This window comes from Macaca thibetana, chromosome 16 (genome assembly GCF_024542745.1).
Source record: "Macaca thibetana thibetana isolate TM-01 chromosome 16, ASM2454274v1, whole genome shotgun sequence".
Classification (NCBI taxonomy): domain Eukaryota; kingdom Metazoa; phylum Chordata; class Mammalia; order Primates; family Cercopithecidae; genus Macaca; species Macaca thibetana.
Window position 1 is genome coordinate 51782626 of NC_065593.1, and position 24145 is coordinate 51806770.

General features: G+C 46.6%; 2 protein-coding genes across 8 annotated transcripts in view; one reads left to right on the top strand and one right to left on the bottom strand.

Annotated features, from left to right (window-relative positions):
• The window catches only part of STAT3 (signal transducer and activator of transcription 3), an 87791-nt gene extending 72178 nt beyond the window's left edge, over positions 1 to 15613 (bottom strand). For 4 of the 7 annotated variants that reach the window (XM_050762599.1, XM_050762596.1, XM_050762602.1 and 1 more), the window contains exon 1: positions 15329 to 15612. In XM_050762599.1, the coding sequence (XP_050618556.1) occupies positions 15329 to 15609 (281 nt within the window). In that variant the 5' untranslated portion in view covers positions 15610 to 15612. Of the gene's footprint in view, positions 1 to 15328 lie in introns of all 7 variants that reach the window. The other 3 variants (XM_050762600.1, XM_050762597.1, XM_050762603.1) reach the window with 2 other exon arrangements.
• Positions 1 to 24145, top strand: part of ATP6V0A1 (ATPase H+ transporting V0 subunit a1) — a 360020-nt gene that overhangs the window by 204809 nt on the left and 131066 nt on the right. The gene's annotated exons all lie outside the window — the stretch shown is intronic.

Genomic DNA, 24145 nt, shown 5'->3' on the forward strand with positions numbered 1-24145 from the left:
TGTATTTTAGTAGAGATGGGGTTTCACCATGTTGGCCAGGCTGGTCTTGAACTCCTGACCTGGTGATCCGCCTGCCTCGGCCTCCCAAAATGCTGGGATTACAGGCGTGAGCCACCACGCCCAGTCTCATTCTTTCAAGAAAGAATGGTGTTTCATGGAAAAAGCATCCAATATGACATCACAACTTAGTTCATACACGCTTTTCCTTACCACTGTGATACTTCTCATTACAGAATATCAGGGAGTCCTCAAGGGTGGAGAATCATGAAATTAACATTGTTTACTGTTTCATCATGGACAATCCTAAGTGAAATCAGTGTTATTTGATTTACTGGCAGCAGTCAAAAACACAAATAACTATATTATGAAAATAGTTTTGATCTAGGACCCCCAGGAGTCTATGGACTACACTGAAAATTGCTGCTATAGGCTGGGCCGAGTGGCTCACCCCTGTAATCCCAGCAAGGAGGCCAAGGAGGGAAGATTGCATGAGGCCTGGTATTTGATACCAGCCTGGCCAATATGGCAAGACTCCATATCAAAGGAAGGAAGGAAGGAAGGGAGAGAGAGGGAGGGAGGGTGGGAGGAAACACTGTTGCTATAGACAACTCAAATAGAAGCACCAATAAGCAACCCATCCATGAGAACAATATCAAAAAACAAATATCCCTCCTCCACTTGCCAAAGGAGCAATGGAGTTTAGCAAAAGTTTTTTGTGTCTTGGTAATGCAGTAATTGAGATTCATGGGCCTGGTCCTGGCATTAAAGGTATATGTATCTATGTTTGCACGTATACATACAAAGCAACTCTGAAAAAATAAATAATAGGTAACCAGCTGTCCTTGGGAAAGGGGGTTCATATCAATAAGGTGAGCTTTAAAAAAATTGGGGATTTGGCTGGGCACGGTGGCTCACACCTATAATCCCAGCACTTTGGGAGGCCGAGGTGGGTGGATCACGAGGTCAAGAGATCGAGACCACCCTGGCCAACATGGTGAAACCCCATCTCTACCAAAAATACAAAAATTAGCTGTGCGTGGTGGCACACGTCTGTAGTCCCAGCTACTCAGGAGGTTGAGGCAGGAGAATCACTTGAAACAGGAGGCGGTAGTTGTAGTGAGTGGAGATCACGCCGTTGCACTCCAACCTGGCAACAGAGCAAGACTCCATCTCAAAAAAAAAAAAAAATACCGGCCGGGCGCGGTGGCTCGCTCACACCTGTAATTCCAGCACTTTGGGAGGCCAAGTTGGGCGGATCACAAGGTCAGGAGGTGGAGACCATCCTGGCTAACACAGTGAAACCCCGCCTCTACTAAAAATACAACAAATTAGCCGGGCGTTGTGATGGGCGCCTGTAGTCCCAGCTACTCGGGAGGCTGAGGCAGGAGAATGGCATGAACTCAGGAGGCCGAGCTTGCAGTGAGACTCTGTCTCAAAAAAAAAAAAAAAAAAAATGGGGGGGTTTCTGGATTTGTGGGGGGTACAATTCCTGCCTGTCCAAGTGACAGATTCATTTAATTGTCCCCAGGTTACTGTTTAAGTGCAATGGGGTAAAACATGCACTCTGTTAACTAAAAAGCCACATTTCCAAATAGTATACACATTATGATTAAAACATTAAAAATATACGTGTACAGATTTATTCATATTAGCGCAAAAACAAATGTCAGAATATTCACTGCAACAATGTTTCTGTCTTTGGAACCTGACTTAAAATAAGGTTCCTGTTGGCTTCTTCCTGAGACACAGCCAACTCTTAATTTGCCACCCAGGCAAATCATCTATGCCTATCATTAGGAAATCAAATTTATGATACCCATAGCCTAGAATACTACTATGTAGTTTTTTGGGTGTTTTTTTTTTAGACAGAATCTTGCTCTGTCGCCCAGGCTGGAGTGCAGTGGTATGATCTCCGCTCAATGCAACCTCCGCCTCCAGGGTTCAAGTGATTCTTCCACCTCAGCCTCCTGAGTAGCTGGGATCACAGGCACACACTACCACGCCTGGCTAATTTTATTATGTAGACTTTTTAAACATGAGGTATATATACATGTATTCGCATTAAGTATTCTCTAAGATAAAGTGACAAAAAGCAAAATACAGTTTGGTGTATTTGCTGCTATCTATGGAAGGAAGAAAACACCCAGAGAATAACATGTTTGCATGCATACACACGAAGTAACTCAGGAAAAATAAATAGTAGGTAACTAGCTGCCCCTGGGAAAGAGTTCCAAGGATAAGGTGCAGACTAATTTTCCACTTACTACACATCTTTTGTACTGATTCATTTGCAAATGTACTCTAAAATATTGGTATTACAATAAACAAAACTGGAGTCTAGAACTGAATGACAAAACTGATACATTCTTACTACAAATCTGTGGCTAAGATTAGCATTAATCTTTCCTAGGCAAAGGGGAAAAAGTTTAACCCAAAGACTGTATGGATCTTCTCTACCCTCCGTCTCCAGTCTCATTCCCATTACTCAGAAAATATTCTCACTGGGTATAGAGGTATGTACTCCCATTGGAAAACTTAGGGTAACCATCCATGGAATCTATGGGGCACTGCTGACCTGGGATATTTCTACAGAAACAGGAATTTTTTTTTTTTTTTTTTTTTTTTTTTTTTTTTTTGAGATGGAGTCTTGCTCTGTAGCCCACGCTGGAGTGCAATAGCGCGATTTTAGCTCACTGCCAAGCTCCACCTCCTGGGTTCACACCATTCTCCTGCCTCGGCCTCCCAAGTAGCTGGGACTACAGGTGCCTGCCACCACGCCCAGCTAATTTCTTGTATTTTTAGTAGAGACGGGGTTTCACCGTGTTAGCCAGGATGGTCTCCATCTCCTGACCTCATGATCCGCCTGCCTTGGCCTCACAAAGTGCTGGGATTACAGGCGTGAGCCACCATGCCCGGACAATAAACTTTCTTTTTTAGAGCAGTTTTAGGTTCACAGCAAAATTGAGTAGAAAGTACAGAGATTCCCATACACCTCCTGTACCCATCACACACACAACCTCCCCTACTGTCAAAATCCTGCACCACATTTGAGAACCAGAAATTTTAGGTGGTTCTATGAACTAGGACTCTTCAATACCATAATTATGACCCTCAAGTGTCTCATATGCCTCTAGCCACACGCAATCCACTCATTTATTCATTAGAACAGAAATGGAAAATAACACATGGGATTAAGAATGAGTATTAATTATTCCTTTTTTCTTTTTTTTTTTTTTTTTTGAGACAGAGTTTCGCTCATTTCCCAGGCTGGAGTGCAATGGCACAATCTCGGCTCACTGCAACCTCCGCCTCCCGGGTTCAAGTGATTCTCCTGCCTTGGACTCCCAAGTAGCTGGGATTACAGGCACCCGCCACCACCCCTGGCTAATTTTTGTATTTTTAGTAGAAATGGGGTTTCACTAGCTTGGTCAGGCTGGTCTCAAACTCCTGACCTCAGGTGATCCACCCGCCTCAGCCTTCCAAAGTACTGGGATTACAGGCGTGAGCCACCGCACCCGGTGAGATTATTCTTAATCAATTGATTATTTCTGGCTCCAGAATGCTTCAATTATTCCACCTGCCCCTATGTATAAGCATTACGACCCTAATTATGCTTGTTTTTGTTTTTTGGTTGTTTGTTTGAGACGGAATCTCTGTTGCCCAGGCTGGAGTGCAGTGGCAAGATCTCGACTCACTGCAACCTCTGCCTCCCAGATTCAAGCGATTCTCGTGCTTTAGCCTCCAGAATAGCTGGGATTACAGGTACGTGTCACCACACCCAGCTAGTTTTTTGTATTTTCAGCAGAGACAGGATTTCACCATGTTGGCAAGGCTGGTCTTGAACTCCTGACCTCAAGTGATCCACACGCCTTGGCCTCCCAAAGTGCTGGGATTACAGGCGTGAGCCATCACTCCCAGCCTCCTAATTATGTTTTATTTTGGTTAATGTTTCAATAAATGTGCTTTCCCTAAATATACTGATGAAAAGAGGCCCAAATGCAAAACTGATTTGTCAAAGAAAGTCAGTCTGAGATGAAGTTTTATTATGTCTAAATCACAAGTAGAAAAAAATTCAAAGGCCAACTATTTTAATGCTAACTCAATGCGACATTGCACTTTGTTTGGTTCATGGGAGAGACAATTACACAGCTAACACTGGGTTTGCAAGATTACATTGTGGGAGGAGAAGGGGAAAACAAGAAAAGTCTAATGCTTTTAGATTCTCTCAGAAAAAGTGTTTGCTAAAAAGCAAAACAAAATGAAGATGAGAAAAAAATGTGAAAAACATGCATTTTAGGAAGCTTTCACTGAAGCAGGTGCTCAAGTTCACACTCAAATCTTCCAACTCTCATAATAAGAATGAGAGGTCAGAATACCACAAACTAATCACATCAGTCAAACAAAGCGGGAAACAGGTGGCTGACACCAGATTGGGCAGGGTTTTCCTAAATTGGGTTTACCTTCGCTAATCCAAATCAGTTTTCAGAAATGGCTTCTACAAAAACTACCCAAACATCCCCCTAATAATTTGCACTCCTCCTCCACAGTAGGGAAGCCAAGCCGTTTATTTCCCAGAAGGTTTACTTTCTCTTTCAAGCTCTGCTGGCTTCTTCCTGCCCCGCCGCATACAGCCAGGACAAAAGAAAAGCACTGCCTTTTCTTTCCTGCCTTCTCTAAAACTGGGGAGATAGGGTGAGAGAACCTGTTTCATGGACAAGCTGGGTGGTTCTTAACTGCAACACTATTCTGAATATAGATTAGTTTGCAAAGGAAAGTTACAGGACAGGAATATAAAGGTCTACCCCTCCAACTACCTCATACACACGTACATTTGCATGTACACACACACACAGATGTGAGGGCACATTTAATTCAGCTGAGTAATGTGCAGCAATCAGCTCCCAGCTTCATATCCGGCCACTTGGGATGCCTCCTCACTCCTACCTTCCTTACCTGACTCAAAATAAGGTTCCTCCTGTTGGCTTCTTCCTGAGACACAGCCAACTCTAATCATTTCTCTTCCCCTCATATCTTCAATACTACCTGCACTTTCTGTGCAGGAGCAATTCCTTGGGTGGTAATCCATTTTTAATGTGTTAAATATTACTTAAAATAAGTGAGAGGTAATCATGGACTATGGACGATACAGAGATTTATCAAAAGGGCATTTGTGGGCCGGGCGCGGTGGCTCAAGCCTGTAATCCCAGCACTTTGGGAGGCCGAGACGGGCGGATCACGACATCAGGAGTTCGAGACCATCCTGGCTAACACGGTGAAACCCCGTCTCTACTAAAAAATACAAAAAACTAGCCGGGCGAGGTGGTGGGCGCCTGTAGTCCCAGCTACTCGGGAGGCTGAGGCAGGAGAATGGCGTAAAAACCCGGGAGGCGGAGCTTGCAGTGAGCTGAGATCCGGCCACTGCACTCCAGCCTGGGCGACACAGCAAGACTCCGTCTCAAAAAAAAAAAAAAAAAAGGGCATTTGTGTAAACAGGAAACACTTTGCCTTACCTATTCCTTTTATATGACAGCCTCAATTTCATCTAACAGAATGTAAATCCACCATCTCTATTCATTCAGTTTTTTTCCCATTAGGTTAATAATCTGCCAATTATTCTTTCTCTCCTTTGGGTCATTAGTGGCTGCCATGGATCATAATTTGCCTGACTTTGTAATATCTAACAGATATTACAATTTTATTTTAGTTTTTGATATGACAGTTTTTTGTTTTTCGTTTTCTGTTTTTGACACAGAACCTCGCTGTGTCGCCCAGGTTGGAGTGCAGTGGTGTGATCTCAGCTCACTGCAACCCCCATCTGCTGGGTTCAAAAGCGATTCTCCTGTCTCAGCCTCCCGAGTGACTGGGACTACAGGCGTCTGCCACCACAACCGACTAAATTTTATATTTTTAGTAGAGACGGGGTCTCACTATGTTGGGCAGGCTGGTCTTGAACTCCTGACCTCAGGTGATCCACCCACCTCGGCCTCCCAAAGAGCTGGAATTACAGGCATGAGCCACTGTGCCCAGTCTCCTAATTATGTTTTATTCCACCTGCCCCTATGTATCAGCATTACCACCCTAATTATGCTTTTTGTTTTTTGTTTTGAGACAGAGTCTCACTCTGTTACCCAGGCTGGAGTGCAGTGGCATGATCTCGGCTCACTGCAACCTCTGCCTCCCAGGTTCAAGCGATTATCCTACCTCAGTCTCCCGAGTAGCTGGGATTACAGGTGCCCACCACCATAACTGGCTAATTTTTATATTTCTTAGTAGAGACGGTGTCTCACTCTGTTGGGCAGGCTGGTCTTGAACTCCTGATATAAGGTGATCCACCCGCCTCAGCCTCCCAAAGTGCTGGGATTACAGGCATGAGCCACCGCACCCGGACTGATATTATAGTTTTTAATAAGAGTAATTCAGCCTGGGCAACATGACGAGATCCTGACTCAAAAAAATTAAAAAATTAGGCTGGGCGTGGTGGCTCATGCCTGTAATCCCAGCACTTTGGGAGGCGGAGGCAGGTCAGGAGATGGAGACCATCCTGGCTAACACGGTGAAACCCATATCTACTAAAAATACAAAAAAAATTAGCCAAGCATGGTGGTGGGCGCCTGTAGTCCCAGCTACTCGGGAGGCTGAGGCAGGAGAATGGCATGAACCCGAGAGGCAGGGCTTGCAGTGAGTGAGATCACGCCACTGCACTCCAGCCTGGGCGACAGAGCGAGACTCCGTCTCAAAATAAATAAATAAATAAAAATTTAAAAATTAGCTGAGGGTGGTAGCACACGCCTGTATCCCCAGCTACCCGGAGGCTGAGGCAGGAAGATCACTTGAGCCTGGGAGGTCAAGGCTGCAATGAGCTGCGATGAGCTCTCGCCACTGCACTCCAGCCGAGATGACAGAGTGACATCCTGTCTCAAAAAATAAATAGTAATAATAGTAACTATTAGCACTTGAACGTTACCTATCTGCCCGGCACTATGCAAAGTACTTGATATGCATCATCTTGCTTCATCCTCTCAAGTACTCTACAAGTGAACCTCCTTTCCACAATTGTGGATAGAGAAACTGAAACCCAGAGAAGTGAAAGCAATAGGCCCAAGGTCTAAGAGAAGGCAGAGCTGGGATTAAAGCCCAAGAGGTCTGACCTGATGGTCTACTCTTTTAACTGCTATGGTAATTCTGGACCATGAAACCCTCAAACATAACAACCAAGTGTTTCAAAACTACAATAGCAATCACCTTAGGAAGACTAAAAATATAAGTTCTTTGGCTGATGCAGTTAAAAATTCGAAGGTCAGGTAAAAGGTCAGTGATGAGCAAGGTCATTTATTCTCAAGGCTGGGGGTAGCAGGAAGGAAAGCCAGATCATCCAAACATTATTGTCTTGTAGGGGCAGATTTACCTTCCTTAATATTCTTTTGCTGGGCTGTTAAAAGGAATTTGGAATAGATATGTCCAAGATAACCTGGTAAACAGAAAGGGCTGCAAAAAATCTGGAGAATAAAACCAAGCCAATTAACAGGATACATGTAAAACACACATTTTATATTTCTTCAAGTCTTTATTTTTTTATGATAGCATGTTATTACTTTTCAAAAAAGGACAAAATAACTTAATGACATTTAAACCCAATTATTAACAGAAAAGGGATAAGAACTGTGGTTCCTTGGCCTCCTTTCCCCCTTGGTTTGGTTCTCCTAAATTAAGAACTTCTACTTATAGCTCCCTAAACACACAAGGCTGTTTTTTTTGTTTTGTTTTGTTTTTTTTGAGATGGAGTCTCGCTCTGTCGCCCAGGCTGGAGTGCAGTGGCGTGATCTCGGCTCACTGCAAGCTCCGCCTCCCGGGTTCACGCCATTCTCAGCCTCCTGAGTAGCTGGGACTACAGGCAGGCCCGCGCCACGCCTGGCTAATTTTTTTGTATTTTTAGTAGAGACGGGGTTTCACCGTGTTAGCCAGGATGGTCTCAACCTCCTGACCTCGTGATCCGCCTGCCTCAGCCTCCCAAAGTGCTGGGATTTCAGGCATGAGCCACCACGCCCGGCCGACACAAGGCTGTTTTAAGCCTCTGCACACTCATGTTCCTTCAGCCTTGAATGCAACTATTTATAACGCAACTTTGTGGAAAGAGTTCCTATTCATCCTACAAAACCCTATTCAGGTTTTCCCATCTGATAAAGCCCCTCAATAATGATGACTTTCTCTCACTCCTGAAGAGAATTAATCTCTTTTCTTGGATATTTAATAAGAACTTAAGATTTACAGAGCTCTTATGTGCCAGGCACTATGCTAAGCATTTTATCCACATTATCGTACTGAATCATCAACAGTACCTACAAGATGGCCGGGTGCGGTGGCTCAAGCCTGTCATCCCAGCACTTTGGGAGGCCGAGATGGGCGGATCACGAGGTCAGGAGACCGAGCCCATCCTGGCTAAAACGGTGAAACCCCGTCTCTACTTAAAAATACAAAAAACTGGCCGGGCGCGGTGGCTCAAGCCTGTAATCCCAGCACTTTGGGAGGCCGAGACGGGCGGATCACGAGGTCAGGAGTTCGAGACCATCCTGGCTAACACGGTGAAACCCCGTCTCTACTAAAAAATACAAAAAACTAGCCGGGCGAGGTGGCGGGCGCCTGTAGTCCCGGCTACTCGGGAGGCTGAGGCAGGAGAATGGCGTAAAAACCCAGGAGGCAGAGCTTGCAGTGAGCTGAGATCCGGCCACTGCACTCCAGCCTGGGCGACACAGCGAGACTCCGTCTCAAAAAAAAAAAAAAAAAAAAAACTAGCCGGGCGAGGTGGAAGGCGCCTGTAGTCCCAGCTACTCGGGAGGCTGAGGCAGGAGAATGGCGTAAACCCGGGAGGCAGAGCTTGCAGTGAGCTGAAATCCGGCCACTGCACTCCAGCCTGGGTGACAGAGCGAGACTCTGTCTCAAAAAAAAAAAAAAAAAAAAAACAGTACCTACAAGATAAGTACTGTTATCATCCTCTTTTACAGATAAGAAAACAGAGGCTCAGGTTCTTACTAGGAAGTGGCAGATCCAGGATTCAGTCCCAGATCTGTTTGACTTCAGAGCCTGAGTCTTGAACCACTCACTGCCCTGTCGTCTCCCCTGTCCTACTTCCATACTGGCACAAGACACACTTTGGTCCCTGCAACATCTCCAGTTTCATGAAAACGGACAATGTTTCATTATCCTTGGATCATGCCTGATGCAATACCTGACTCTCAATATGTTTGCTGATCTGAATTAAAGAGTTTGGTAATCCTAACATGACAAATGAGAACTGACCACAATAGAAATTCATTCTTCCATATGTTATTCCCAGGCCTCATAACCTCTCCTTCCTCTGAAGACATGTAGCATTCAGTGTAGCACTGTCAGATAGAATGTCTCACTCTGTCGCCCAGGCTGGAGTGCAGTGGCAGGATCTCAGCTCACTGCAGCCTCCACCTCCCAGGTTCAAGCAATGCTCCTGGCTCAGCCTCCAGAGTAGCTGGGACTACAGGCGTGAGCCACCCCACCTGGCTAATTTTTGTATTTTTAGTAGAGACGGGGTTTCACTATGTTGGCCAGGCTGGTCTCAAACTCCTGACCTCTAGTGATCCGCTCACCTCTGCCTCACAAAGTGCTGGGACTCCAGGCATCAGCCACCATGCCCGGCCTGTTTTTGCTCTTTTTTTTTTTTTTTAAAAGAAACAAAGTGATCTCGCTATGTTGCCCAGGCTGGTCTCGAACTCCTAGGCTCAAGCAATCCTCTTGCCTCGGCCTTCCAAAGTGCTGGGATTATAGGCATGAGCCACTGCTTCTGGCCCGATATGCTATCCCTTTTAAAAACTGGAGACACTAATCCCAGCACTTTGGGAGGCCGAAACAGGCGGATCAGGAGGTCAGGAGATCGTGACTATCCTGGCTAACGTGGTGAAACCCCGTCTCTACTAAAAAATACAAAAAAACTAGCCGGGCGAGGTGGTGGGCGCCTGTAGTCCCAGCTACTCGGGAGGCTGAGGCAGGAGAATGGCGTAAACCCGGGAGGCAGAGCTTGCAGTGAGCTGAGATCCGGCCACTGCACTCCAGCCTGGGCGACAGAGCGAGACTCCATCTCAAAAAAAAAAAACAAAAAACTGGAGGCACCTCAAACAATTTACCACCAAAGGACCATGTGGCCATACTGACTAAAGTGCACTACACTTTACACTTAACATCTTGTAAGCCAAGGTGTCTAACAAAGAGTATATAACCACAATATTAATTCTTTCCACCATAATCAATAAGGTCTGGGCCAGCCCAGCAATGTCATCCTCCTGGATCTCACTGAGGCTGCTCCAGAACACCAGAAGTCCTTCAGGGTTTGGGTATGTCCCTCAAGTACTCTTTCAGTGGTTTTTATAAATGACCCAAAAGTTATGGTGAAATTTTTAAATGCAAAATACATAAAATATGAGTGGCTTATGCCTGTAATCCCAGCACTTTGGGAGGCTGAGGATTGCTTGAGTCCAGGAGTTTGAGACCAGCTTGGGCAACATGGTGAAACCCCCTCTCCACTAAAAATTTAAAAACTAAGCCAGGCCTGGTGGCGTGGGCCTGTAATCCCAGCTACAATCAAAAATCCTCAAAAAACACTTCTGCACTTAAGCACACTATGCTTTTTTCACCCAAAGTACCAAATCAAATGAATCAGGACACTTACCTTTGTACAATGTCGGACTCCAGTTAATAACTTCCCTAGGGCAGAGGGCATATGCACTGATTTACTTTGTACAAATTAACTAGCATCAGGCAATCAGGTCTGTGCCTGACACATAGTAGGCACTCTATGATTAAAGATCAGTGCTTTGCCTCCAAAGTTTTAAAAGCTTCCCCTACAAAAGAACAGAACTGAAATTCCTTGGTCTTGTATTCAATGTCTTTTATAAGTAATCACTTCTGCCCTACTTACCCTCCTAGTCTACTGGGCTACCAGGAATCTTTTTTTTTTTTTTTTGGAGCTAGGGTCTTACTCTGTAGCCCAGGCTAGAGTGTGGCAGCGGGATCACAGCTCACTGCAGCCTCAACCACCCGGGCTCGGGTGATCCTCCCACCTTAGTCTCACCAGTAGCTGGGACTACAGGCCCACGCCACCAGGCCTGGCTTATTTTTTTAATTTTTAGTGGGGAGGAGGTTTCACCATGTTGCCCAAGCTGGTCTCAAACTCCTGGGCTCAAGCAATCCTCCTGCCTCAGCCTCCCAAAGTGCTGGGATTACAGGCATAAACCACCACAAATTATTTACACCTATCAAATTCCACCCATTATTTGGGACCCAGTTGAAATCACTCCTTTGGCAAAAAGACTTTCTAGACAACTCCAGGCCTCATAACCTCTCCTTTCTCTGAAGACCTGCAGCATTCAGCAGTAGCACTGTCCAATAGAACATGTTCTACATCTGTACTGTATATTCTTTTATGTAGAACAGCTACCTTGTTAGTGCAACAGTAAAGTCTCACCATCTCTTTGCTGACAAGATGTTACACTGGATGGTTAAAACATTTATCAACTCCCCGAGTAGATTGAAATTTCTGTGAACAAGATACAACTTATTCTTCATAGCAACCCTGACAACGTTGCAAAAGGTATATATTTGTTGGCCAGGCAAGGTGGCTCATGCCTGTAATCCCAGCACTTTGGGAGGCTGAGGTGGGCAGATCTCTTGAGGTCAGAAGTTTGAGACCAGCCTAGTCAACATAGTGAAACCCCATCTCTATTAAAAATACAAAAAGTAAGCTAGCTGGGCGTAGTGGCGGGCACCTGTAATCCCAGCTATTCAGGAGGCTGAGGTGCAAGAATCACTTGAACCTGGGAGAAGGAGGTTACAGCGAGCCAAGATCATACCACTGCACTCCAGCCTGGGTGACAGAGTGCAACTCCAACTCAAAAAAAAAAAAAAAAGTGCCGGGCGCGGTGGCTCACGCCTGTAATCCCAGCACTTTGGGAGGCCGAGGTGGGCGGATCACGAGGTCAGGAGATCGAGACCATCCTGGCTAACACGGTGAAACCCCGTCTCTACTAAAAATACAAAAAACTAGCCGGGCGTGGTGGCAGCGCCTGTAGTCCCAGCTACTCGGGAGGCTGAGGCAGGAGAATGGCGTGAACCCGGGAGGCGGAGCTTGCAGTGAGCTGAGATCACGCCACTGCACTCCAGCCTGGGCGACAGAGCGAGACTCTGTCTCAAAAAAAAAAAAAAAAAAACAAAAACAAACAAACAAACAAACAAACAAAAAAGTATATATTTATTGATTTGCACATCACCTAAGAAAACCATAAGCTAAAAAGGTGTCTGGAAAGTTGGTCACCACCTCTACGCCATCTCACATCTGAATGTCAAGAGACACGTAGAGGCAGGGTGGTTAAAGCAACTTTCTAGAGACAGAAATGACCACTGATCAAGCCACAATGCACTCTGGTTTAAATGACATTTAGGTCATGACTGTCCTTAATCTAAAATAAACCGCGATTAGTATTTCTTTTCATTAGTAAATAGCTGAATTCTGATGGTAAATTATGCTGACCAAAAACAGTTCCTCACTTCCCAAGTTAGACATAGCAATTAGGTAGAAAAATAATCTAAGCAAGCTCCATTTGTATTTCTTTTTTCACGTGTTTATTGAATATTTACCTCCCATAAAGTCTTTCAGCCTGTTGGTGGTATTTTACTGTTCAGATATATGTTAGAATTTCACTGATACTGGGTGCGGTGGCTCACACCTGTAATCCTAGCACTTCGGGAGACGGAGGCGGGCGGCTCACGAGGTCAGGAGTTCAAGACCAGCCTAGCCAATATGGTAAAACCCTGGTCTCTACTAAAAATACAAAAATTAGCCGGGCGTGGTGGTGTGCAACTGTAGTCCCAGCTACTTGGGAGGCTGAGGCAGGAGAATCACTTGAACCCAGGAGGCAGAGGTTACAGTGAGCGAAGATTGCGCCACTGCACTCCAGCCTAGGCAACAGAGCAAGACTCTGTCTCAAAAAAAAAAAAAAAAGAATTTCACTGATACTTTTCACAAAATATACAGAAGGCGGCACAAATTCCCCCACTATGGCACTCTGCCGCCTTGGGCAAGTGTCTTGATCCTTTGGCCTCAATTTTCTTATCTACAATATTAGAGTAATTGTTTTTTTTGTTTTTTTTGTTTTTTTTTGAGACGGAGTCTCGCTCTGTCACCCAGGCTGGAGTGCAGTGGCCGGATCTCAGCTCACTGCAAGCTCCGCCTCCCGGGTTCACGCCATTCTCCTGCCTCAGCCTCCCGAGTAGCTGGGACTACAGGCGCCTGCCACCTCGCCCGGCTAAGTTTTTGTATTTTTAGTAGAGACGGGGTTTCACTGTGTTAGCCAGGATGGTCTCGATCTCCTGACCTCGTGATCCGCCCGTCTCGGCCTCCCAAAGTGCTGGGATTACAGGCTTGAGCCACCGCGCCCGGCCTAGAGTAATTGTTATGTGAACTACCTACCTCACAAGTCCTTTGTGGGTCAATTCATAACTGTGCTGTGGGTATTTCTTTTTCTTTCCTTTCTTCCTCCTTTCCTTTCCTTTCTTTCTTAGAGACGGGTTCTCATTATGTTGCCTAGACTAGACTCTAGACCCAATTCCTGGCCTCTCACCATGTTGCCCAGACCAGACTCAACTCCTGGACTCAAGGAATCCTCCGGCCTCAGCTTTCAAGTAACTGGGATCAGAGGTGTGCTGACCACCATGCCTGGCACTGTGGATATTTTTAAGTGATTATTCTTCCCAAATGAACTACATAAAAAACAAAAGATTCATGAATTTACTAATGGTTCTTTGTGATGGATGTGCTAATACAGAGACTAAAATCAAGGCTCCAACCTCTAAAACATTTTTTTTTTTTAATTCCAGACTTGTTTCCCCATCCCACTGTGCAAACTGAACAAAAACTGGGCTAGCACTCCCGTCTGGAACATGTAATAAGGAAATAAATGTGCTGACTCAGAGAACACAGACATATTTAATATAAAATAAAATAGAAAACTGGCTGAATCAAGTCATAGCACAGTCTAAATCCACATATAAAAGATTGAGATGATTTTCTGCTTTGCTTTATTCAAGCCCAATGCTTTATCAGCACAGCCAGCCAAAAATTTACAACCCATGCACAGACTACGTAAACCTTTAGTTGCACATACAGTAAGACCAGCAGGTACACACTATACACATTTTTAACAAAAAACAATGACTAACCACTGATTTTGTCACCACACTTACAACGACCTGATATGGCACAGGGTGATGTGTATCAAACATGGAAATACCAACTTGGGCGACGGTTTGAATCTTGTTAACTTCAGTGCAACCACACCCCCCTAAATGCAGGTAAACTTAGCACACATGGTTTTGTCAAGGCCAGCCTGTCTTTGTTTCCCTCTCCTCTGCATTTACCCAAGATCTTGGCTCTGAGACACAGAACTCCCACTCTCGATTGGTTCATTCCGTCCTATGCAATTAAGCAACACCACAATCCAGTAAACGCAATGGCTCAATTATTTATCTTCTGGCCGACTTTACCAGGTATTTGGAAAAGAACATTGCCAAGAGATTTATTTCTCTCTCTAGAGCTGGCTTGACGGGTTGACGGGGATTTTGTCTTTTTTTCCCCTCTTTTTTACATGGCGGGGGCGTGAGGGGAGCATAGTTTAACCTAGAAAAAGATGGGAGGGAATTTAGAAAGAGTACCGGTCTGTCAATTTCCCTACAGGAAACTTGATTCTTATGCAATAAAGCCTACCCGCGACCAGCCAGCCCGTGAGGCTGCAGGGGACAGACACACCTATTCCTGCCTCCAGAAGGGCACAGCTGGCTCCTGAAGGAGCGGGAACAGGGCAAGCGGAGGAAGTGGCTCAGAGGGAGCCGCCGGCCAGGCGGGGAGGAGGCGCTTTCCGACCCCCACCCGCGCCGGTGATCCCCGCCGGCGTGACAGTCGCTCCGGCGGCCGGAACGTCCCCAGGGCTCCAGGGAGCAGGAAATCGGGGGACTGTCCCTCACCCCTGCCGCCGCAGCCGAGTGCGCCCTCGCCCCACGGTGCCCCCTCGGGCGCGTTCTCACTGTTTCTCCGAAGAACGAAACTTCCCTCCAGCGCCCCGAGTCCCTTCCGAGGCCCGCTCCTGTCATCCCGAAGAGTCTTCCCTCAGGGCGACCCTCCGCGTCTCCTCATCTCTCCCCGCCCCACTGCAGCGTCCATCACAAAATCCCCAAGGTCCCAGAGGCCCCCAACCGCGGCGGCGCCCCCAGGTCCCCAGGCCTCCCCGACGGCCCCACCCTGCACCCCCTTCACCTGTTTCTCCAGCAGAGGCCGAGAGGCCGGGGCTGCGCGTGCGCCGGGGGCGGGCGACGGGGCTCCCTCAGGCCGGAGGGCTTATCCGAGCCGAGGGGGAGAGACAGCGCCGAGCCGGGGTGCCTGTCCAGGATCCGGTTGGGGCTTGTTCCCTCGGCTGCTACGTCGGAACCCCCGGCTCCCCCTCCCGGTCTACGCCGCCGCAGCTCCGGAAACCGCTGAATTACAGCCCCTTCAGCCAATCCCCGCCCAGCCCCAGCCTGGCCGAGGCACGCCGTCATGCATAATTCATGAACGGCCATTTCGCTCGGCCACCCAGAGGTCCCAGTGCGTGTGCGGTACCGACAAAGCCCCGCCCACTGACCAATGAAGAGAGCAGCTAGGAGAAAGGGCGGAGCCAAGAGAAGACTGATACGCCCCTGTGCTGGCTGTTCCGACAGTTCGGTGCTCCTCCCTCCGCCACAGCGAGGGAAGAGCCGAGGACTTGGGCACAGAAGCCCGGGGGGAGGGAGGGAAGATGACCGGAATGTCCTGCTGAAAACTCAGCTGAGTTCCTGGCAGTGCGTGACGTCAAGGCACTTTAAATGCCCCTGATACAGCTCCCTCCTGTCCGCTCTCCCTTTTCCCGGCCCTTGGCACCACGTGGTGGCGAGATTGAGAGCCTCTTACCACGTGGGAATCAGCCAGTTAGACAGTCCCCAGGTATCTCCAGATCCTCTGGGGACCCAACACCTGAATTGGGTTCTGGGGACAACAAAAAGAACATGAGTGACTCCGCCTGCTTTGAACTTCAGTTTCTGCGTGAGCAGGGACACACACACCCGGAAACATGACGTGGAAATAGAGTAAATACTAGAGTGCGTGGGGAGAAATAGTAGATTTAACCCCGTCCTCCGTTCCATCACTTCAAGCATCAAACTCCGACCAGCTAGCCCATTGGCCGGTACAGGCGAATGCAGAAGACGGTGTATACGAAAGTTGATACGTGTAGGGCTTGACATTTTTATGCGTCTGAATTGAAATACATGAAATGTTCCGCCTTTTTCGTTTCCACCTTGCCTACTTGGTATGCAAGTTTTGCTGAATTGAAGCCAGTGGTTCATAGGAAATGTAGACATTTTGCCTTTCATAATAGAGGATGAACTTTGCATAATGGAGTGATTTCTGTGTATGTGCTGATACTATCAGGGTTTTTAATTTTTATTTTTTTAGGGTCTTTAAAAATATGTTATTAATATTTGTGTTTGTTTAATACGAACCGGTATAAAGACAAAAATCTATAAAGGACCCATTATCTCACTGCTCAGATAACCCCTGACATTTTTTTTTCAATGAAACTAATACATGTTCCTGTTTAGAAAATGCAGACCGTTCAGAAAGGTAAAAAATTTTAAATGAAAATCTTTCCCTACCCCCATCATTCCTTCTCCCCAGGGATAGCTATTCTTATTAATTTGTAGTGAGAAAAATCAATGACTCTTAACCTTTGAAGGGAGTCACAGATCCTTCTGAGTGTTTGAAGGAGACTAGATTCTAGCCCCAGAAACAGCACAAGCTTTCACTCACATGGTTCTCCAGATACCTGAAACCCGTCTAACGTCTACAGATTCAGACCATTCATACCACCTCATATCCAACGAGGGACAGAGGCACCTACAGGGCAATTCATAGGGTCACTGGTGCTGGGAATTGAGAACCTCCTATTGCCCTCTGGTAGACACAGCCCAATGTGGAAATTGCTGTATTTAACCTGTAGAGTGTGTGTGTATTGATTAGACTGTTTATCTACACCACAGGACAGATATCCCTCATCTCCACCTATATTCTCTTGTAACTGCGCTATCCCATGCCATTAACTTCCTCCCTGATAACATAGGGTCTAGGACTTGTTTAGTGATTTACTGCTTACAAAGCACTTACACACCTTATACACTCCCTGCCTCGTTTCTTTCTCACAATCATGAGTAGCAGATAGGAGAGGCCATATTATCCGCTGATAGAAAACTAAAGCAAACATAATATGACATTTTCAAGATCACAGAGATATTCAGAAATATACCAGGTTTTGGGGCTTTATGTCCCATAGCTTTGTTCCATTCATTCAAACCCTGCCCTGACTTCTCAGGAGCTGGCCTCTGTTTCCCTCATTGGCCTCCCCACCAGTAACACATAAAATCTACCTCTGAGACTATCGGTTTGACCTGCAAAAATTCTCTTCAACCCAGACACTGGCCTTTCTCCATGTCCCGCCAAATTCCTCTTGGCTAAATGCTGCAGTTTCTGTCCCTTGGGCCTCTGCCTTAATCACCTGATAATTCTCTCCTTACTCTATCCTATTCTTCCACTGGCTGCCAGAGACATCATCCTAAAAATTCAATAAATAAATATATATTCAGGCCAAGTCGGGCGGATCACAAGATCAGGAGTTCGAGACCAGCCTGGCCAACACAGTGAAACCCCGTCTCTACTAAAAATAAAAAAATTAGGCTGGGCACTGTGGCTCACGCCTATGATCCCAACACTTTAGGAAGCTGAGACGGGCAGATCATCTGAGGTCAGGAGTTCGAGACCAGCCTGACTAATATGATGAAACCCTATCTTTACTAAAAATACAAAAATTAGCTAGTCATGGTGGCTTGCACCTATAATCCCTGCTACTTGGAAGGCTGAGGCAAGAGAATCGCTTGAACCCAGGAGGTGAAGGTTGCAGTGAGCCGAGATCGCGCCATTGCATTCCAGCCTGGGCAACAAGAGCGAAACTCCATCTCAAAACAAAACAAAACAAAAGCAAAAATTAGCCAGCCATGGTGGCACGCACCTGTAGTCCCAGCTACTCAGGAGGCTGTGAGCCCAGATCCCTCCACTGCACTCCAACCTGGGTGATAGAGCAAGACTCTGGCTCAAAAAAAAAAAAAAAAAATTCAATCATGTCACAGTCAGTTTAAAAATCTCTATGGTTCCCTCTTACCGGCAAGATAAAATCCAAGTTAATTTTTTTTTTTTTTGAGACAGAGTTTCCTCTTGTCGCCTAGGCTGGAGTGCGATGGTATGATCTTGCGTCACTGCAACCTCCGTCTCCCGGGTTCAAGCAATTCTCCCGCCTCAGCTTCCCAAGTAGCTGGGACTACAGGTGCCCACCACCATGCCCAGCTAATTTTTGCATTTTTAGTAGAGACGGGGTTTTACTATGTTGGCCAGGCTGGTCTTGAACTCCTGACCTCAAGTGATCTGCCCACCTCGGCCTCCCAAAGTGCTGGGATTACAGACATGAGCCACTGTGTCCGGCCAATCCACGTTAAATTTTAAAAATGCTAGCCAGGCACAGTGGCTCATGCCTGTAATCCTAGAGCTTTGGGAGACTGAGGCAGGAGGATCATTTGTGGCCAGGAGTTCAAGATCAGCCTGGGCAACATGACAAAACACCAACTTTACATAAAATTAGCCGGGCGTAGTGGTGGCATGCCTGTAGTCCCAGCTATTCTGGAGGCTGAGGTAGGAGGATCACTTGAACTCAGAAGGAAGTTCGAAGTTACAGTGAGCTATGATCGTTCTACTGTACTATAGTCTGAGCAACAGAACAAGACCAACCTGGTCTCAAAAACAAATAACAACCAAAAAAGCTGATCATTTAATTCAGTGCCATGGCTGGGTGCGTTGGCTCATGCCTGTAATCCCAACACTTTGGGAGGCCGAGACGGGCAAATCCTGAGGTCAGGAGTTCAAGACCAGCCTGGCCAACATGATGAAACCCCATCTCTACTAAAAATACAAAAAAAATTAGCTGGGCTTAATGGCAGGTGCCTGTAATCCCAGCTACTTGGGAGGCTAAGGCAGGAGAATCACTTGAACCCGGGAGGCGGAGGTTGCAGTGAGCCGAGATCACACTATTGTGCTCCAGCCTGGGCGACAAAGTGAGACTCTGTCTCAAAAAAAAAGAAAAGAAAAGAAAAGAAAAAAGCACTATAATTCAGTGCCATGCATGTGGTAGGAGCTCAATTGATGTTCCTTCTTTCTCCCTCTTGATTTGAATCATAAAATCCTACAGGCCTGGTGCAGTGGCTCACACCTGTAATCTCAGCACGTTGAGAGACCGAAGTGGGTGGATCACCTGAGGTCAGGAGTTCAAGATCAGCCTGACCAACATGTTGAAAGTCTGTCTCTACTAAAATTACAAAAATTAGCCAAGCGTGGTTGTGGGCACCTGTAATCCCAGGTACTCAGGAGACTGAGGCAGAAGAATCTCCTGAACCCAGGAGATAGAGGTTGCAGTGAGCTAAGATTGCGCCATTGCAATCCAGACTAGGCAATACAGTGAGACTCTGTCTCAAAAAAAAAAATTTCTACAAAGGCTGATCTGAATCCTCCCTTTTCTAACCTAGTCCTACAAACCCTATTAAATGTGCTACCTTCTTCCAAACATATCTACACCTTCTGCAACTTCATGCCTCTGTGGATAGTCTTCCTTCCACCTGTAATTTCTTCCCTTTCCTCAGTCCCTACCTGAGAACTCTTACTCATTCTTCAAAGCCCTGTTGCAACATCACCTCCTCTAGGCTTCCCTCTATTCTTACTGGCAAAGTTAATCTCCTACCAGACTCCCTCAGCAGGTTGTTTCCCCATCTAGAATATATTCTCTACCTTGAACTCTAATAAATCCATGTATTGGCCTACTTCCTGAAAAATGAACAATAATTAACATTGATTAAGTAATCACTACTATGTTCCAGGAACTATGCTAAGCATTTTACATATATTATCTCATTTGATCCTCACCAGAACCCAGTGAGGTGGGTAATATTATAATTCTTATTTTACAACTGACGAAACGAAGACTTAGAAAGTGAAAGACTGGCTCGAGACTGGTCTCACAGCTAGAAACTGTGTGGGAACTCAGAATGAAAATGAGGTCTGGCTGACTCTCTGGCCACATGCTAACAAACACCTTCCCCTAACCTGTGGGTTCCTGGAAACTTGAACCCCTTCAGGCCTGTCTTCATAATCTCAGCATCTATCATCTAGCCTAGAGCTCACCTAAGACTGAATTAATTAAATATTAATAAATAAGTCTTGAGGCCCGGCGTGGTGGCTCATCCTGTAATCCTAGCACTTTGGGAGGCTGAGGCAGGCGGATCACTCCAGCCTGAGCAACAGGGCGAGACTTGGTCTCAAAAAACAAAAAAAGGGCCGGGCGCGGTGGCTCACGCCCGTAATCCCAGCACTTTGGGAGGCTGAGGCGGGTGAATCATGAGGCCAGGAGATCGAGACCATCCTGGCTAACACGGTGAAACCCCATGTCTACTGAAAAAATACAAAAAAATTAGCCCAGCGTGGTGGCGGGTGCCTGTAGTCCCAGCTACTCAGGAGGCTGAGGCAGGAGAATGGCGTAAACCCGGGAGGAGGAGCTTGCAGTGAGCCCAGATTGCGCCACTGCACTCCAGGCTGGGCGACAGAGTGAGACTCCGTCTCATAACAAACAAGCAAACGAACAACAACAACAACAAGGCCGGGCGCGGTGGCTCAAGCCTGTAATCCCAGCACTTTGGGAGGCCGAGACGGGCGGATCACGAGGTCAGGAGATCGAGACCATCCTGGGTAACACGGTGAAACCCCGTCTCTATTAAAAAATACAAAAAAACTAGCCGGGCGAGGTGGCGGCGCCTGTAGTCCCAGCTACTCGGGAGGCTGAGGCAGGAGAATGGCGGGAACCCGGGAGGCGGAGCTTGCAGTGAGCTGAGATCCGGCCACTGCACTCCAGCACGGGCGGCAGAGCGAGACTCCGTCTCAAAAAAAAAAAAAAAAAAAAAAAAAAAAAAAAAAAAAACACAACAAAACAGAAAAAGAAAAAAAAAATACTGAGTGGGGAGGACTGTTGAAACTGAAGGAAAGAGGCATCCCTGCATAACGATGCCTGAGGTGTTTTGGCAGAGAGAAGGCCCAAGGGGTTTGTGTTGCACAGACCTGTTCTCCACTGTGATATTAGTGAGGGGGGTTTGGGCAGCTCTGGGTGAGCCTTTCTGTTGCTGAACCCCATGAAGATCTCATTACCCTCACAAGTTGCCCCTTACTCCCTTTGGTCACCGCAGTGACTTGTCACCCACTTACCATCCCCAAGGTTCTCTTTCTTGCCATGCTTTCCTCTTGACTTTGGGTTTTACTGCTAATTCCTTCAGGGAAGAGGTGAAGGAGTTCTCACAGGGTTAATGAGAAGTTTGGACACAAATATAGTTATCATTAAGGAAAAACAGATACTCAAGCTCTCAAATTAGACATGCTATACTTGAATTTGAATCCTGGCTCTGCCATTTACCAGCTCTGTGTTCTTGGGGAAGTGACTTAGCCTTAGGTAAGTCTCATTTTCTGCATCTGTAAAGTCACAGTATTTGCCTCATGGGGTTCTTGTAAAGATTAAATGAGTTCACAGATGTGTTACATGAATTACATGCTTAGAACGGTGGCTAGTACATAGTCAACATTCTGTGTTTGTTAATGCTGATATCATTATTCAAGACCTTTTTTGGAGACAGAGTCTCGCTCTGTCGCCCAGGCTGGAGTGCAGTGGCAACCTCCGCCTCCCAGGTTCGAGCGATTCTCCTGCCTCAGCCTCCCAGGTAGCTGGGATTACAGGCCTGCACCACCACACCCTGCTAATTTTTTGTATCTTTAATAGAGACAGGGTTTCACCATGTTGGGCAGGCTGGTCTCAAACTCCTGACCTTGTGATCCACCCACCTTGGCCTCCCAAAGTGCTGGGATTACAGATGTGAGCCACTGCGCCCAGCCTCCCACTCAATGTTTTCAAGGCTATGTTTTTTTCCTATATCGCTTAACACATCATTCATACCATGTCCTTCTGTTCTTCCAGTCAATTCTCATGGGGCTTTGGATACAGTTCTCCTTTATCTCATCTCCTTCAAGGCCCTGCCTACCCCACCTGCTTCTCTGCAGCCCATTAAATTCCAGCCAGTCCACTTCCCAGCTCAGAACCTTTGCATATGCTGTTCCTTTTCCTTCCCCGGCTTTGGTGTGGCTGTTTCCTTGTTACTCCAACAGGCCTTGTCTAACCACTCTTATCTAAGGTTATTTATAGCCTGTTACTCCCTATTTCTATATCCTGTTTCCTGTGGAATTCATCATAGTTCTTTTTTATTTTTATTTATTTATTTATTTAGAGACAGAGTCTTGCTCTGTAACCCAGGCTAGAGTGAAGTGGTGAGATCTTGGCTCACTGCAACCTGTTTCCCAGGTTCAAGTGATTCTTCTGCATCAGCCTCCCGAGTAGCTGGGATTACAGGTGGCCACTACCACACCCGACTAAGTTTTGTGTTTTTAGTAGAGACGGGGTTTCACCATATTGGCCAGGCTGGTCTCGAACTTCTGACCTCAGGTGATCTGCCTGCCTTGACCTCCCAAAGTGCTGAGATTATAGGCATGAGCCATTGCTCCCAGCCTTATTTTATTTTATTTTATTTTATTTTATTTGAGACAGGGTCTCACCCAGGCTGGAGTGCAGTGGCATGATCTCAGCTCACTGCAACCTCTTCCTACCAGGCTTAAGCGATCCTTCCACCTCAACCTCCCAAATAGCTGGGACTACAGGTGTGCACCATCACCCCTGGCTAATTTTTCTATTTTTAGTAGAGACAGGATTTGGCACCTTTCTCTGTCACCCAGGCGAGTGTGCAGTGATGTGATCATAGCTCATTGCGGCTTTGAACCCCTGGGCTCCAGGCATCCTCCAGCCTCACCCTCCCCTAGTAGCTGGGATGACAGCTGTGTGCCGCCACACCCAGCTCTGTTTGCAGGGTTTCTTATCTGTCTCTCTCATTATACTGTTAGTTCCAGGAAGAGGTGTCTTCTCCGTTCCAGGCTCCCTTGACTCCCCAGTCAACATGCTCACATAATAGATGCTCAATAAATAATGAATGCATGGAAGTGCTCTTGATCCCACCTCTCCCCTCTTTGAGTGTTCTCAATTCTCTTCTCCTTCCTGACCTTCTCCACTTGTTCCCTTCTTTCTGACTTGAAGATCCTTCCTGTCTCCCATACTGACCTTGCTATTTCCTCAAGTTACCCCCATCACTTCACATTCATTGCCCCATGTCCTCATCCCCACTTGCTCCATCAGGGTGGTTTCTCCCCTCTCTTGTTCCTAGGACAGAACTCTTGAAGGCTAGCAGGGAGCTCCTCATCAACATTGATATCTTTTTTTTCTTTTTTGAGACGGAGTCTCACTCTTTTGCCCAGGCTGGAATGCAATGGCGCGATCTCTGCTCACTGCAAGCTCCGCCTCCCACGTTCACGCCATTCTCCTGCCTCAGCCTCCCAAGTAGCTGGTACTACAGGCACCTGCCACCACGTCCAGCTAGTTTTTTGTTTGTTTGTTTGTTTGTTTGTTGTATTTTTGGTAGAGATGGGGTTTCACCGCTAACAAGCCAGGATTGTCTCCATCTCCTGACCTCGTGATCTGCCCGCCTCGGCCTCCCAAACGTCAATATCTTTTTAGTCATTTTACTTAACTTCGTGTTGAATCTACAGCTGTTATCCTCCTCTTCCTTCCTACACGTTCTCTCCTCCCTTGACCATCACAGCAGTTGATAGAAGCAATTGCATTAAATTGAAAGCTGAGGGGATCTGAGACAAGACATCCTGGCTCTGACACAGAAGCTGTGCAACCTTGGGCTAGCTCCTTAACCTCTCTGAACCTCAGCATCCTCATCTGCAAATAGAGAACACAATTCTGATTTCAGTGAATTTGCATTAAAGTGTTTTTTGTTGGAAGATACTCTCCAGCTGACCATGCAGCATAGCAGATGAGAG